The sequence below is a fragment of the Hermetia illucens genome, chromosome 2 (assembly GCF_905115235.1).
Source record: "Hermetia illucens chromosome 2, iHerIll2.2.curated.20191125, whole genome shotgun sequence".
Lineage (NCBI taxonomy): Eukaryota > Metazoa > Arthropoda > Insecta > Diptera > Stratiomyidae > Hermetia > Hermetia illucens.
The window spans coordinates 121007722-121025922 of record NC_051850.1 but is presented as its reverse complement, the minus strand read 5'-3'; the positions used below and the strand labels follow the sequence as shown (position 1 = coordinate 121025922).

At 41.2% G+C, this 18201-nt stretch overlaps 1 protein-coding gene across 1 annotated transcript in view; it reads right to left on the bottom strand.

Moving 5' to 3' along the window:
* Positions 1–8715: 8715 nt before the first annotated feature.
* The window catches only part of LOC119649842 (neuropeptides capa receptor), a 131295-nt gene continuing 121809 nt past the window's right edge, over positions 8716–18201 (bottom strand). Inside the window, exon 10 of the mRNA XM_038052186.1 lies at positions 8716–9004. Within this exon, the coding sequence (XP_037908114.1) occupies positions 8867–9004 (138 nt within the window). The 3' untranslated portion in view covers positions 8716–8866. The remainder of the gene's footprint in view (positions 9005–18201) is intronic.

The following is an 18201-nucleotide window of genomic DNA, read 5'->3' as shown; positions in this document are numbered from 1 at the left end:
TACTCCTCCAATTCAATACCGGTCAAGGTTTCCTTGATGGCGTTGGTACTAACGTTATTAAAGGCTCTCTCTATATCCAAGAAGGCAGCTACGGTATACTGCTTGTACTGCAGCGACCGCTCAACCGTGCCAATTACCGCGTGGAGGACGGTTTCTGTGGATTTTCCTTTGAGGTAGGCATACTGGGACTTAGAGATAGGCGTTCTCTCCATGATGGCCCTTAAGTAAATATCCAGCACGAAAGAGGTGGGGCTGATTGATCGAAAGTTCTTTGCGGACTCATGACCGCGCTGCCCGCTTTCGGTTAGAAAGCCACTTGGGCGCGCCTCCAGAACTGTGGTACGTATCCTAAAGAGATGCAGCTCCGGTAAATCTCAACAAGTTAGAAGAGGAAAGAAGAGGAATCCAAAGAAAAATTCGTTTTCTGAAATTATTAAATATACATTCGCACCACTTACTATGCCATTACATACGTATATATACACATCGGCAGCGGTTTGGGGAAGGTTAGTTATCAAAACAGTCACTTTCCTTTTTGCAGAGAAAGTCATACCGTGCTTCATTATTAATCTGGTCCTGCTCCTGATCGGTGATAGTAGAAAGACCCTATCCTCTTCAAGTCTTGACATCATGGGAAGAACAAAATGAAAGAAATAACAAGAAATTGCACTGGCTAAATAAGAATTATCTAGGGTCGAAAATCACAATCAATAACAGTTACGGTGATGAAATCCTCGCATCTTGTTGACAGCCAACAGAGCCTATTTCAGCTTACAGAAACAGTTTCGTTTGAAACAGGCTCTTACCTAACAATATTTTTGCCAGTCCTTATTTATTCATCGGAGGCTGGAGTTCTTACGAAGGAAAGTCACGAACTCTTAGCCGCTTTTGAGAAAATAATCCTTCGTAGAATTTTTGGCATCCTACATCGGGATGTACGATTCCGCAGCCTATATAAGACAACATTTATGAGCAGTGGCATGACTGTGTTTTAGCCAAACCGAACACCGGTTGTTGCAACGTTGATGATGATGATGATGGTGACAAAAAAAACTCCAACTTCATGTAAAACACTTCTTCCATATGCAGCCTTGATCCTATTATTCAGACGCTCCAGTAATGCAACGTACTGTCGAGTTAGTCTGCAACAAGTCGGAAACCAAAAGCTCGGCACTTTAGGTTTGTTAATATCTTGTGTAAGAATATTCTGGTGCACGATGGTTGCAGAGTAACAATTATATTCTATTATTAACTGTATTTGAACAGATAAAGATAGTATTTGGGGGCCCAGATATCATGCGCATGCATCAGCATATTTTTTTCAGATATTTCGGTTGGATGAACTCTGAGAACGGGACCTTGAGGTAATTGACGTCCTCCCATGTTGCTGTGAAGATTGTTTATTGGACTCTGGTACGCAGCGGTGTCGCCATGTCTTGTCCATTACCACCCACTGCCGCACGAATTCTCCAGAAGTAATTTGCAAGAATGCTTTATATTACCCATACGTTTTTGTTTTCAAGGTTTTGTTTGTAAAACAAAACCTTATTAAAATCGGTTCAATCTCTGTCTGTCTGTCTGTCACAGGCACTTTTCTCAGAAACGGCTATACCGATTGACACGAAATTTAGTGAGATTTAGGGGGGTCCCCATACATGTAAAAGGGGGAGGGGGGGTACAATTTTTTTTCACCAAATATAGTCATGTGGGGTCTCAAACGAAAGGTCTCGATTAGTACTTTTCGAAGCCGGTCTTAGTTTTGAGATTCGTTAAAAAGGCGGGGAGTGGGAGGGGTGCAAAGTGATGATTTCTTTAACGGACCCATTCTCAGAAACTACCCAACCGACAAATCTGAAAAAAATAATGAAGCTGCCTCTATACGGTGCCCAGTCCTTTCAAAATACTCTCCATATCGATATCTGTTCAAATTAAGTTAATAATAGTATATTATCATATTTTTGGGAAAATTGAGTAAAACCCCCCTTAAGTTTATCTCAGAGTTATGAAAGTTGGTAGTATAAAATATCATATAATATGAAGCATATTATCTCCAAGTTTGATCAAAATCATACTATTAGTAACAAAGTTACAGTAGCTCAAAGTTGTCTTTACCGCGTAAATTTACAACCCGAAGTACTAAATCTGACATGCTAAATGCATATTCTTAACGGGCTACTTACAAATGGGATAGTTCTACACTCAAATATACTCACACCAGAAGCAAACAAAACCTTTCATACCTGAAGCGCCCAGCTTCCGGTTTCCCGACTTGTTAATTAGGGAATGGTTTTTGGATTATGCACATACAGGGTGTGGCAGCATAACTTCCTTTTTTAAAATGCGCGCCACTCAGTTAGTTGATGTCATAGCGGAGCGCTAGTGGTCTCGTTCAAGAGGGGATACTGTAAAGTTTTGTCCCGACAAAGTTCAGTCGCCATCATACGTTGGAATAGTGAGGAGCGTGCCTTTGCCGTTGAGGTTTACTTTTCAAGCGGATGTTCGGTTATTGCAACACAGCGTGCATTTCGGAATCGCTTTAATTTAGCCCCGTTGGCTCCCGTCCCAGACCGCAAATCAATTGTTACATGGGTCACTACATTCAGACAAACTGCAAGTGCGACAAAAGGAAGAACTGGAGTCCCTCGGCCCATTAGATCACCTGAGAACATTGAAGCAGTGAGAGCGTCAATGTTGCGATCGCCACGGCGTTCTGCGTGCAAACACGCATCTGCCCTTGGACTATCCGATCGTTCTGTGAGAAGAACTCTTCGTGATGATCTTCAATTCATCCTTATAAGATGGCGATAGTGCAGAAACTTTCAGAACGTGACTTCAATTCTCGGATGAACGCGTGTGAGCTTTTTCTTGATGTCGTTCCCGAGGGTGCTATTGTTTTTTTCACCGATGAAGCCCATTTTCATTTGTGTGGGTCGGTTAACAAACAAAACATGCGCTACCGGGCTGACACCAACCCTCGAGAATTGCACCAAAAGCCTTTGCATTCATCCAAAGTCATAGTGAGGTGTGCAATTTTCACAGCTGGAATTATTGGTCTCTGGTTTTTTGTGAAAAATGAGGTTACAGTGACAGTGAATTCGGACCCGTATGTAAACATGCTATAGATTTTTTTTTCCCACGGCTAGAAAATTTGGATTTGGGGGACACTTGGTTCCGGCAAGATGGTGCAACAGCACACACTTCAAGAGCATCGATGGCTGTTTTGAGGGAACACTTTCCAGAGCGCCTTATCTCAATTAGAGGCGATTTGGAATGGCCGGCACGCTCTCCCGATCTGTCCTCTTGTGATTTTTTTCTATGGGGTTTTTTGAAATCCCGTATTTATGTGAACCGTCCAAGAACCCTACAAGATTTGAAGACCAACATCCAAGAAGAAATTGCCAACATAACACCTGCTATGCTAACAAGAGTCATGACAAACACCAGAAATCGGTTTACGCAATGTATGGAGAATGGGGGACGTCACCTAACAGGTTTGATCTTCAAAACAATGTAAATAAAAACCTTAGGTATGTACCTACATTATAAAAAATAAATAAATATTTTCCGATGCATACAATAGTTTTTATTGAGTTTTGAAAAAGGAAGTTATACTGCCGCAACCTGTAGAAAAGAGTTTTGCTATGTCAATAGTCTCGAGAGGGTTGTTCATATTCGTAGCTCAAACAAATTCTACCCGAGTAGCTCCCCCTCCCCTATTCTATTCCAGAGCTCTATAGCCACATAACGGTTCTCATTGTCAAGATGAGAAATGGTTCGGGAAAATTAATGAATTAATGAAATTTTAATCGGCATGATTACATTCAAACAGTAACCCTCTTTGCCTCAGAACCCACTTTGGTTTATACAAGCTAGGGAGAGGAAGCAAAAGTCAGTTTCAAAGAGTAGAAGTGGCATATTTCACTCGGACTAATAGCACTTTTTTTATGGATCATCATCACAACCTGCATCCAGTCTAGACCTGCCTTAATAAGGAATTCCAGACACCCCGATTTTGTGCCGAGTTCCACCAATTTGATATCCCTAATTTCCCAAGGAGGACCCTCACCTACAGCAAAACGATTAAATTACGCGTCCGCTGTGCTTTCCGGGCGCGCTCCAGTTCCTAGAACTTTTCTTGTAGCCCAGTTATTGACGCATTTATCAGTAGCCTTTTCCGAAATTATCCCACCGTTGCTGCCATCTCCTGTACAGCTTCTTTCAAGTGGCTTTTGGAATGAACGTTATCTCCCTTAGCATATAAAGGCCGCGCACTCCGTTATACAGTATATTCCGCTACAAAATATTCTCTCGACAAATTTTAGGGCTTTGTTCGGAAACCTGTCGAATCTCGGAGTCTTATTATTATCAATTCGTCCAAAGATCTCTTGGAGTTCCCCTTTGCTTACCCCGAGAAGATATCTTGTTGAGCAATTGGCTAACATCCACTTTCTTCGTGTTTTGGGAAAAGAATTGCAATTTTTATGGTGGTTTCGATTATTTCCTTATCCGACTTTCAAATACGCATCGGAGGTTTTGCCTTAGCTGCACAAGGTCAATAAGACAAGATCTGATTATGGAGGGTGGAGGGTGAGATGGGATTTGGCAGCAATTCTATGCAGATAACTGGGCGCTCTCTCCGAGGAACATTGCTAGAGGCATGCCCAGGAATGCTGATAAAAAAGCCGTATCCCACATTATTTTCGCATTCTTTTTCTCATGAAGAACTTTCACCTCGACTGGAACCGAAAGTAAAGTGTGAAACGGTTCGAGGCTAGTTCTCTAATAATGGGGAGGATTTTGGGTCTGAAGTCCGGCGACTTAACGTTCCTAGAATCCAATACTGATTGCGTAGACTCATTGTACATTGAACCCTACCCCAAGAGAAATAATTGGTAATCTGTTATTGTGGCTGTACCGATCGAGACTTATTTTCAAGATACCATTCTCCATTATGACATTGTGAAGGACGTTAACGGTCGACTTCTCATCCACAATGATCAACAACTGAAGAGGTGGAAAGAATATTTCACCAGCGTGCTTAACCGTATTACATCCGGCGAGGTTCCTCCTCTTGTGGATGAAATGACTAGTCACCGTAACATGCGGATATGACTGTTCCATCAAGCATCATTTCGGCCATCAATATAAGAATGGGCTTGCTGTCCCCCCGCAGAATTATTTATCACTACACCTGCAGTTACTGTAGATCCGATGCTTCCACCTTCCAATTGCACCGAAATATTGGGAATTGGAAACCATTTCCAAGGAGTGATCGTTAAGATTCTCAAAAGGGCACCCATTTTAAGTGTGACAATTGTAGGGGAATCTATGTGCAATCATTTTGGAACAGTGCGCGGAATTTAGATCTTTGCTGCATCTGCTGTTCGTCGGTTTCCAGAAAGCTTTCGAAAGAATGAACAGAGAGTGGTTCTGGAATGCTTTATGTAGGAGGGGCATTTTAGAGAAACTAATAGCTATTATCAGAATGACATATAATAGCGCAAAACGCTACCTGCTGCACCGATGTAAAACTTCGTTGGGTTATGAGGTCCAAAGCAGAATCCGCCTGGGTTGCACCCTGTCACCGATATTATTTCTTCCTGTTACCGGTAATGTTTTTCATGCTGCCTTATCTGGAGGACGTGGAGGAATTCATTGAACGATGACTTCTTTCCTAAAAAAATTCGACTATGCGGATGGCATCTGTTTGCTCTCTCACCGAGTCATGGACTTTGGTCTTAGAAAGAGAGGCAAGTAGCTTTAGACTGAAGATAAAAAACGAAGGCTCACAGCCTGATGGGTAATCGGAAGCTCCCTATTTGCATTAATGGGCAGAGCATCGAAGTCGTTGATCAATTTGCATATCTAGCAAGCATGGTTTCTTCCGACGGCCACAAATTAGATGTTGCCCTACGCATTAGTTTTAGCTACTCTGTCTAAAATCTGGAAATGTAGTTATCTCCGCACTAAAGTTAAGTTGAGACTATTCTGTTCAAGCGTTCTTTCTATATTGCTATCTGGGAATAGCGCATGGAAAGTGAACTCCGCTGGTACTCAAAGGTTCCAAGCTTTCGTCAATGCCTGTCTGCGTTGTATCGTCGGAGTAAATTGACCTGACACTATCTCAAACGATAGGAGAGATAGAGGAGAGATAGGAGGAGCAACAATTGCGTTGCGACCTATGCCATGCAATGCAACTCACTCTCCCAAGATAGCCGACTAGTGGGTCGCTCCCAGACCGCTTGGCGCAGAACAGTAGAGAAGGAGTGCGCGCGTCTCGGGGAGTCGAGGCGGCAGCTGAAGGGAATTTTAGTTAACCGCGAGCGATAGCGCGTAGGTGTGGTTAACGCGCTATACCGCACCAAGAGTTGAAAGGCAACAATATGTAAATAAAATATGGGTGAGTTCAAAAACACAAATCTTAATGGAAAAATAAAATAACTGATTTGAAAAAAAAATAAAGATAAAATAAATAAAATGAAATACTCCAGGTAAAAGAAAATAAATAAAAGAATAGAGAAAATATAAAATACTTCACCCAGAGCTCTAGTGTGATAAACTTTTTGTACAATAATTTTCCCCATATAATTAATACTTGAAAGAAAAGAAAAATAAATTAAGAATTCACCTAAATTTGTTAATGCTCCAACTTGGAGGAGTTTGTTCAAAATCTGAATTCGGCACGAAATACCTTCAAAAATAAAACCAATCCTCAGTGACTGCCAGGACAAAGCGTGCAATCCCGGGTCTTGGCGGACGCAAAGCAGCTTAGCTAGCAACACAGTCGCATGAGGTTAGCGGGACTAAATTTTTCCTCGCGAGTCCCTCCGTTACTGTGATTTCTCTTGCGATCAATGCGGAAGTATCTAGTTTCCACTACTTGTGGCTATGAAAAGAAAATATGCACGTGTGGATTCTTCTTCTTTTTCCTTAGATTCTCATCTCATCTCAGGTGCTCATCGTGATCGGTTTCGCCATTTGATTCTATCAGTCTAACAGTCGTGGCAAGTGAATTTTCCTTAGTGCGAATTACTTCATCCAGGTCCTGAAAGGAGCCGAGGGCGAATCGTCCTGGGCATGGAACAGCACAGGAAAGATAATTCGTTTATAAGCAGGTGAAGGCATATTTTTTCCCGCTGCCCACTCTCGAACATGGAAAACTGAGCGAATATGTACTTTCACTTTCTGTTGAACGCCGTGCGGATAGCTCTTTTATGGATGCATCAAATCGTAGTGCAAACAATCCCCTTCAATGGACTTTCCTCGGATTACATCTGATGTTTACTAATCACCGGAATAAAAATGAAACCAAAATGCAATCCAGTGGAATACTTTTTTTTAAAACTTACGTTTCTGTAATTCGCGATTTTCTTTTTGAACAACCTCGAATATTGAATCAATTAATTCAGGCCTTGCATATAGTGTCCTCTGGCCCAGCTGTTACCAGCACCGGATTGTCTGAATACGAAGTTATCGGATCAGAAAATATGATCGAATTGTCCACTACGTACTGAATCCATAGTGCCGGGTTCTAAATCAACCAGTGCGGCACTTAGCACGTATTTACCGCAGGATGCTTCCTTATAGTAGACATTGATGCGTTCCATCTGTAAATCATTATCACCACGACAGACACTAGTTGCATCAATACCATGTTCATCGGAGAAACTTGGCTCTAATTTTGTTTCCGCATTAGCCGCTTGAATAATTACTATTTCACTCGTTTTGACTTACGGATTTATTTTCACAAAATTGCGAATTGTCGAACAACGCACGCACTTTCTCTGAAATCACCACCTCATTGTCCAATACTCACTTATCAATTGAAGACTGCCTGTCCAACCCATCAGGTGTCCCTATAATCAGCCGGTCCCCGGTTCCGCTAATTTCATTCTAAACCCAAAAGTCTATGCCGGCTCATTGTTAATGTGCGGCAGGTCATTGCCCTCAGTCACGAAAAACCGCCTGCATGCACTTGATAATATGCGATATGAGTAAGTTTATAAAAAACAGAATTTGAAATGGCTTAAGTGAAATCGGACTACGAAATTTAATGGAAGGGGCCAGTTGTTTCAATGTTTAAAATATAAGAAAATTTAGTTCGTTGAAGTATTAAGGATTGTATTTAAATGAGTGGAAATTATGAAATAAAAAGGGATAATTGGTAAAACTAAAAAGATAGTAAAAATGCGAGGATAAAGGGACTATTAGACATTATTGAATGCATTATTTGGCCAAATTGACCCCGGGAAAGGCGAATGAAATACCGCTCCTATCGCTAAGCCGCGGACACTACAACATTCTTTACTTCAGTCTCAGAATTAATATTTCATCTATTAGATCTCACTAATTTGCCGACTTCTGCAGATCTCACTGAAGTATTTCTTGATACCTTAGGGATTTCTATCTCCTTGATCTAAAGGACCCTTTAGATGTGCCTTGCTTCAACTCCCTACAAACTAATTCACACTGCCATTCTTTCTTTGTGAAAATATCCTACATCGATCGGATTAGACACCAAATTTGTCACAGCTTCAAGCCGGAAGAGCAAGGATTCACTTATCATTTGTTTAAAGTGCCTCTTTGCAGTGTAGAACAATATATCATCGGACAGCAGCCACAATTTTTCATTTTCATCCTTGGAGTAATGTCACTCAATCCTTTCTGGGTTCTCTAAATGAAACACAAACCCTTTTCATTCCATTTTTATAACAACGTATTCTTTATTCTTATTAAATATACAATATTATCCAAAGAGTTATGTACAGCGAATGCAGAGGATATTTATATTTAAATTATTACTAGATATTTTAAAAGTTATGCAGACATATTACAGAAATATTGACACTAACATTATCTTTTTATATTATATATAAGTCTCATCTTTCTTGTGCTCTTGTGCGCTAGATTCGGTATAAACTTTTGGTCGTCCATTTGCATTCATTTCCATCATGACTACGACATTTGTACTATTCGCATTGGGAATGAGTGAGATTTCGTCTTTCTGAAAGGATAACAGAAAAGAATGATAATTAGTGCTAGAATGTTCATGTCTTTCTATTCGCAAGTAATAGTCGTACGTGGAGGCAGACAAAGTAAATGCTGTTTACCATATATGTATGTACATAATGCACAGTTTCATACTAAGTACTGTGTATTCTCATTATTTATATGGCCAGCACATGTTCGGGGCATAAAAAATTATGGTACAATTTCAGCTCAAAATGCTGTCATTTTGCTGAATAAAACTGGAACAAACGTTCTTATGGATATAAACATTTAGTCACCAGTGGACAAACGAAAGGGATTGGATGATAATGCCCAACTATAGTTTGTACTGCACCATTTCCAGCAGCCTCAACGTGTCGTTACCACACATAAGAGTCTACTTCCATGAAACAATGCTGGAGCGTAGGTTTTTGCTTATTAAGTGCTAAGTACCAGTGCATTGAGAGGATAAATTAGTTTCGTTATCGTAAAGGACTTCGTACTTGACAGTTACGTACGAGTTGTTCGCATCTATATATCTCTTTTAGCTAGATTGATAGATTCAACGTACATAGTTTTTCAATTTAAAACTTTCCAGACAAACTTCCTTGAATTATTAAATGCTATTAGCCTTAATATATTTTAATAGCTTGGTTCTCTTATTCTGATTTCTCATTTCAACTCTGTATGTAGACAACTGGCTTGGAACAACAGCGTTCACGTTATACGAACATCATTATTCTTTGGATATGATATCGTTCAACGGTCAATTGTGCGCGTCTTGATACATTGAATTAAGCGATAAATCTGTACATGTCTTCTTGTAGCTTTCCATCGTACTTAATATTTCGAGAAGGCAAAAGAAAGCTTTTGTCCACCTTTTGCTCGCAAAAATCATAATATTTCTATCAAATAAGTCTTCACCTCGTCTTCTAACATTCAAGCTTAGAGCGAACACTCTGCGAGCGCGTTGTTGGTAAAAATTTATCCCTTATGGTATCACGTGCTTTATCGAGGTGAAACCTAAAAGGAAGGCCAAAACGGAGTCCGGCAATGTTGCTTCATGTCACCGATTCTATTCCAAACTTTCATTAATTCATCGGGGTACTCTGGCCTGATACCACAGCAAACACTTCGTTGTCGTAAGTGCCAGATATCCGTGGATGTGAAGTGGCAATAACGCAACTTCATTGTGAATTGTGTTATAAAATGGAATCCATTACCCCAGGGTCGCCGACGAGTGGATCGCCTTGGAGGTACGTGGTGGAGGACACTTAAAGAAGCTAAATCACATGGTTAGGGACCGTCAGCGTAGTTCACGCGATATGCCCGACATAGGTTAACACATCGTGAAGACCAATCAATTCTTGCTTGGGACGCGAAATTTCGTTGAATTGCCTAATGTCTTTAAACATTTCATTCAATTACTTGAATCCATTTACGAGCTCTGCTGTGATGAGTTTGCGAAACCGAATTCATCCTTATTTCCAACATCGAGGTCGTGTTTCTAGCAAATCACGAACGCAGACACTTCCAACGGACAAGCTCATTGATACCATAAGGGATAGCCACGCTCAAACATATTTTCTGACAACTTTTTGAGGCATAGCGGAAAACGCACTTTCTAGCAGGCAGAAATTCACTGCTAATGAAGCTCTATGGTCATCGGTAAGCTAATCACTTCTCTTGCTCCTCAGTAATATCAGATCAGATCTCAATTTGAATCGTAACTCTATATTATACTCTCAATATGACAAAGCATGCTGGTCCCAAGCCTAGATAAGAGAGGTAGGTTTGAGGCAGCGTACGTTGTACCACCCTCCGTAAAACAAAAAAAAAATACTGAGACCAGGGAAAGACATGAATAAAATATAGTTGAAGGTATTGCACTATATTAAATCCTACCTGATCTCTCTTGGTGAGAGGTCGCACGACAGGCCTTAGGTATCCTGTTAGGTAAGATCCTAAGCCACGGAAAAATGCTAGGACGTTCATCTCAGTTGACAGGCTCCGGTTATGTCAAGATATAGGCAAGGTCTCTTGACCCATCGACGGCGTCAGGACGTAAGTAAATTAGTTCGAGCAAAGCAAATACGAGTCCTCGTTGTTAACAGAGAGAAATTCTACAAGAAACTTGATGGTTTCGTGCCAAAAGCTGGGACTTGGAATGCGAACACGGTAAAACGGCTACAAACTTCTCTATTTTGGTAGTCCAAGCACTCAATACGGTGTTGAAATTGCAATCTCTCAGGGGTTCCGTAATGCCATTAAAGAAGCCGAGCGATTTGAAGACCGGTTGATGAAGTTCAATATTATATTAGCTGATCGCACCCCTTTTGTACCCCACAGGCAGGTTGAACTTCACCAAAAGATTGGCTCATTTTTGTATATTTTATAGCAAATCATTATATTCTCATGAGACGTAGAAATTCGACCACCGTCACTGACTGCAAAGCTGTTCCCTATAAGGCCATCGCACCTTAACATTAGCTGATGATTGCTGTTTTGCGAATCAAGCCACGGATAAAAGAGCGTAAGAAATGCACTAGCTCGCAGCGTATTAAATGCTGGCGATTTTGTGAGAAAAAGTAAGAAATTATCTCACTTACACGATTACCAAACATTATGAATATGGAAGCATAGTGGATCCAAGTCAGAAAACGGGGTCACTAAGCCTGGTAAGTTGCTCATCAACTGAGATACTTGGTTTTAGAATAATAATAATAATAATAATCGTTGGCGCAACAATACATGTTGGATCAGGGCCTTGAAGTGTGTTAGAGCACTTCATTCAAGACCGTAACGGTACACTAGGAGGCAATGTGGTCAGCATTGCGCTTGGTTTTAGAATCACGATATTAAAATGAAGTTTTGCGAAAAGAAACGCCTCTACCACAAGTTTATCGGGAAATTTACAAGATTGTCAACCGGAAAGCAAAGACAGCGATCGCTGTTACCCGAGCTGTTTATTACTAAGACATTTACGATAAACTGGACATTCGGGATAGCGAGAGAGATTTCTAATGTCTTGTTAAAACCCGACATCAACGCAAACAGGATATCGAATACCGTTCCATATGCGCCATATACACTGCTTTATGCGGATGATGTTTTTCTAGTGTCTCATATTAAAGCCGATCTCGCCTGATGCAAGACGGCCTCAGATTGAAACAAATACAGTGATCGTCAATAGCAGTGAGCTGCGCAAATATCTCGAGTCGATGCTATCAGCCAACCGAGACCTGCATTTTGAAATTGCTTCATGCATTAGCGTAACCTGTGTGTAGTGGCTTTTCACAACTGGCGATCTTTGTGATCGACATATCAACGAATGTCTCAAATCTAAAATTTACCGCAGCGTCGTCCTTTTGTCACGCTCTATGGTTCTGAGTGTTGACCGACTATAAAAGAGAGTGAACGCGTGGAAATGGGGGCGAAGATATTGCGTTGGATTGATCACATTCGAAATAAGGATATCCGCGATCGATTTGTGTTGCACCGACCGTGGAAAATTTGCAAGAAAGGTGTCTGCCATGGTATGTAATATATGTATGTATGTAATTCGTGCTACCAAGAATTCACTTGTCAAAGTCGGTTTGAACATCAAAATCGATGGTAAGCGACCATAAGGCCGGCCGAAACAACGATGGCTTGAAATGCTGCATGGTGATTTCAAAGCCTCACAATTGGATTCAGATCAGGTGTTTGAAGAATAAAATGGAAATAACATAAGGGGGGCTGCCGGGTAAATTTCTAAAATGTGTATAGTTTATCTATTATTAACTTTATTTGTACAGATATCGGAACCGGATATATTTTGAGGCCTAGATTTCGTACAGATGCACCACTGTGATTTTTTTCAGATTTTTCGGTTGGATAGGTTCTGAGAACGAAACCTGTTACACTTTTTGAGGGTCACATTTTGAGCCCTCACTCCCCTATGTTTCACCCAATATCAAATATGGAAACATTTTCGAAAAGTACTTCGAAAAACTAATAACATTTTGTGAAAAAAAATTTGCACCCTCCATTCACAAGTATGGGGAGCCCCCTTTGAACGTAACATAAAATGGCATGTAAAGAGAACACCAGATTACATATTCTCACTAATTTTCATGAAAATTGGTCTAGCCGTTTCCGAATAAATCGGATGTGACAGACAAACAGGCAGACATGCGGTCATACAGACACACGGACAGACGGACAGACGGACAGACGGACAGACGGACAGACGGACAGACGGACAGACGGACAGACGGACAGACGGACAGACGGACAGACGGACAGACGGACAGACGGACAGACGGACAGACAGACAGACGGACAGACGGACAGACGGACAGACGGACAGACGGACAGACGGACAGACGGACAGACGGACAGACGGACAGACGGACAGACGGACAGACGGACAGACGGACAGACGGACAGACGGACAGACGGACAGACGGACAGACGGACAGACGGACAGACGGACAGACGGACAGACGGACAGACGGACAGATGGACAGACGGACAGACGGACAGACGGACAGACGGACAGACGGACAGACGGACAGACGGACAGACGGACAGACGGACAGACGGACAGACGGACAGACGGACAGACGGACAGACGGGCAGACGGACAGACGGGCAGACGTACAGACGGACACACGGACAGGCGGAGAGGCGGACAGATGAACAGACGGACAGACAGACACCGACTCGATTCTAATAAGGTTTTGGTTCACACAAAACCTTAAAAAACGATACCGCTCGAAACTTCTTATCATAGGATCAAAGCTCTTACTGTACAAGCTGGTCTTTCCAGTCCTCATGTATCCTTCGAAGACTTTTATTTTTAGTAAGAAATGGCGGACTCTAGACCGTGTTCAAGAGAAGAATCCTGTAAAGAATTTTTGGCCCACAAAAATCTGGCTATGAATCAAATCAGCCTCGGCTATGGTGGCCGGGACGCTAAGTTCATATGGGCGAGGATAATCCAGCCGGGATATAGATTTCCAGAGAGCAATATGTGTGACAGAAAAAGGGGTGGCAGACTTTGCTAGAGATGGAGTTGTGAAACCAAATTGGTCAGCTTCAGCGCAAAACCACGAAGGACTGGAATAAGGCAGGGCTTTACCGGTTACTTCCTCGTTGATATTGATGATTAATGATGATGAACACACTTAATACTAAAAATTGAATACTATAGAGAAAAGCATTATAGTGCCGTTAAGAAATTATTCATAAATGGTGAAACTAACTCAATATTAGATTGATATTTTTATCTCTTCGTCATACATTGGTACTAATTTTATGATCAGAGAAGAAGGCTTCTTACGTTCATCGTCTTCAAACCTTGGCTCTCACTTATATTTCGCACACATTAGTCATTGACCCAATATTGTTGCGTGCCTAGCCATCAGCTCCGTGTTTCACGAAAGGCAACAAATCGTGTAAATCTTTTTACGATGAAACTATTGCACCTAAATCATTGTTTATTTTTATGTAGCTATTATTTCTAGTAATTTCCAAGGCATTCGTTTATGCCTCTTGGAAGTTTTTATAGCCCATATTTTGTTCTACCTAATTTGTAATACTAAATACTCAATGCAGATACATTTTTGCTGCTACTAAATGCCTTGATGAGAAACTTGCTCAGTTTAGCACAATGAAAGATGCCCTTTCAATTTACATAATTATAAATGAACCTGATACCACCTATCCGAAAATTGATTACCAAGTTTATTTATTTGTTTGATCAGTAATAAACGGGGAATACTCCAATTACTTATTGCATATAAGTACACAACAGAAATAAACAAGTCGGAATACCGGAAGCTCACGCTTCGGGTATAAAGGTTTTGTGTTCATCTTATGTAAGAAATTTCAACGCACATTTTTCTATCCGTATATAGCTACAAATCCAACATATCCCTTCATATTTTTCCAAACTCGAGACATACGTACATATTACAGCCGTAGATATTACGCTCACCCTAAACAAACAAACTGCCTATTTCCGAACACTGTACGCATATATGCAAGTATATAAATTGATCGCACCCACATTTCCGATTTACTTCTTATATCTATTTGAATTAGGCACTGCCCGCAAAGTTCATTAGCACGCATATACTATATACCTACATACATACATGTCTGGTTGACAAATAACTAAAAAACTAAAACAAAATAATTCTCTGGAACCCAATTCATAAGAACTCATTTCATTGTGGTATTGACGAATTGATATGGGATAATGACGTCGTGCAGGTTGTAGAGTACACGAAATTCACAAAAAAATGTAAAGTTTCACCCCCCATAACTTTGTTAATAATAGTTGGATTTTCTTCAACTGACCAAACTGTGAATTATACTCTTCATTATACGCACGCCGAATTTTGTACTTCTGGGATGAACATAAGGGGGGTGCCGGGTAAATTTCTAAAATGTGGGAATATACTATTATTAACTTTATTTGTTCAGATATCGGAACCGGATATATTTTGAGGCCTAGATTTCGTAGAGATGCACCACTGTGATTTTTTTCAGATTTTTCGGTTGGATAGGTTCTGAGAACGAGACCTGTTACACTTTCTGGGGGTCATATTTTGAGCCCTCACTCCCCTATGTTTCACCCAATATCAAATATTGAACCAGTTTCGAAAAGTACTAATTGAGACCTTTTATTTGATATCCCACATGGCTTCATTCTGTAAAAAAAAAAATTTGCACCCTCCATTCACATGTATGGGGAGCCCCCCCTAAATTTAACACAAGATGGCGCCACTTCCTGCATGTAAAGGGAACACCAGATTACTTACTCTCACCAATTTTCGCGACAATCGGTCTAGCCGTTTCCGAATAAATCGGCTGTGACAGAATGACAGACAGACAGACAGACAGACAGACAGACAGACAGACGGACAGACGGACAGACAGACACCGTCTCGATTCTAATAAGGTTTTGTTTCACACAAAACCTTAAAAAATACAAACTGTCAATGACTCTATTTTGGTGAGTGGCTAGAGATGAAGTCGGAGGACCAAGCTTCAACCAGTTATAATCTCCTAACTTTCCAGACCAGGGGGAGGCTAAAATAGCATGAGGACACCGCGAATTGAACTCCAAAAACATTAAGGTTGCGAAGATTTTGTTTTGGCTCTCGGTAATGAATTTTGAAGACTGCAGAGCTGTCCATCAAGAGATTACAAATTTCGAAAAGGACACCGGAAACTCAGGCGGCTAGGATGTGACGAGTAGGGAATGTTCTTTTTAGTTTAGAATCTAAAGCTAAGTAAATCTCCTTTGCATAGATTCAATTGCATTGCAATTGTCATTATAGTAAGGGCACAACATTATGGAAGCATATTTAAGAATATTAGGGACGAAAGATTTATAAAGGATGACGGAGGAATAAATATCCATGAATTGATAGCAACAACAAAGGATAGAGCCAGACATTTCGGCTGACCACCAATAAAATAAACGGGTGTTGGGGGAGAGGTTCTTCATGAATAGCATAAACAGCAGCATTTCTTCACATTAAGCGGCAACTTTTTACGGATGCCCCACCAACATAACGTGTCCAGGTTTCACTCAAGGCTGCCCTGATCAGCAGGCAAATTGACAACAGAAAATGATTTTAAATCGTCTGCATATAAAAGGGCAAGTAAATAAGGAGAGAAAATCGTTCACGAAAAATGAAAACAGAAATGGACCGAGAATGGACCGATGAGAGGAAAAATGGAGATGAGAAGCAACCATTGAAGAAGGCACAATTTACTCTACCATCTAAGCAAGATCATAACTAGCTGAGAATACTGGCTATAAATCCATACGATCAGAGTTTGGTGGGAAACAAAATCTAGTCAAAGAATCGAAAGCTTAGGAAAAGTCAAGACGGCGTCAAAAGGCCGGCCGAAACAACAGTGGCTGGATATGCAGGGTGGGGATTTGAGAGCCTCGCGATTGCAACCTCACCAGGCATTTGATAAAATAAAATGGCGCGAACCATCCCGCTTGCGAACGGGACAAAGGCTGAAGCAAAAGAAGAAAAAACGAAAATGGCCGTCAGCCATGAAATATCCAGGGAAAAACTAATACAAAATTTTAAAGAAGGATTAAAATTAAAAATCTTAATGATCCAATCTGAGGAAAGAATCCTGAGCCGGGGAGCTGAGTCCAAACGATGAGAAAGCAGTCCAAATGCGATACTGTCCTACTGTCTATGGTCAAATCAGCGCCACGTGCTGAGGCCAAAGCCTCACCTATGGATCATTATTTGCTTCGCAGCAAAGCAGAGCCTCTGTATAAACCTTCTTCGAGCAAAACATAAACTTCGATTTGTATGAAGGTCGCAGAACCAAAGTACTAGAAGTCTTCCGACAAACCCGATTCATCAATCCAAATAACAGTAAGGAAGGCTAGTTGTCCGAGCCTTAATTTACAGCCAAACCTATAAAAACCGTTGAATGGGCTTGACAACACCAATTCGTCAGAGTGCAATAGTAATAAATATATGGTAGCCTTTTCCCTTCTAGTGAGGTATAGCGCGTCAACCATACCTACGCCCCACCATTCGCAGCTAGCTGGAATGCCCTTCTTCCCCCCCCCCCTACGGTTTCCTGAGATCGCTGCAATCTGTTTTGCGTCACATGTCCTCCGGACGACCGGTGTCCGCCATCCAGGGAGAGTGGATTCCACTACATGGCGTCGCCCATCCTGCTATTTCCGTCTCCCGATCCAGGACTATGCCCTGACCCAATTTTCCGTTTGTGGTAGTATCATGCCAGAATACTGCGATAATACGACGCAAATAAGTATTGACAGAATCTTGGAGCTTTTAAGTGACAGTGGAGTTCACCTTCCAATGGAAACTACCAAATAGCAAAACAGAAAGAACACTTACACATTACAGCTTTCAATGCTCTGCCCATTGCCCGGTTTGAGAACTTTGGTTTTGTTGTGTTTATCTTCAGTCCAACTGTACTTGCCTCTTTTTCCAAATCCACAGCCATTTGGCCAAGGTCCATGACCCGATGAGAGAGCAAAGAGATGTCATCAGCGTAGTCGAGGTGTTTGAAGAAAAATGTTATCGTCCATTGAATTCCTCCACGTCCATCGGCCAAAGCAACATGAAGAACATCGCCGATAACAAGAAGAAATAATATCGGTGACTGGATGCAATCCTGGCGGACCTTAAAATCTTCCGAGATTTTACC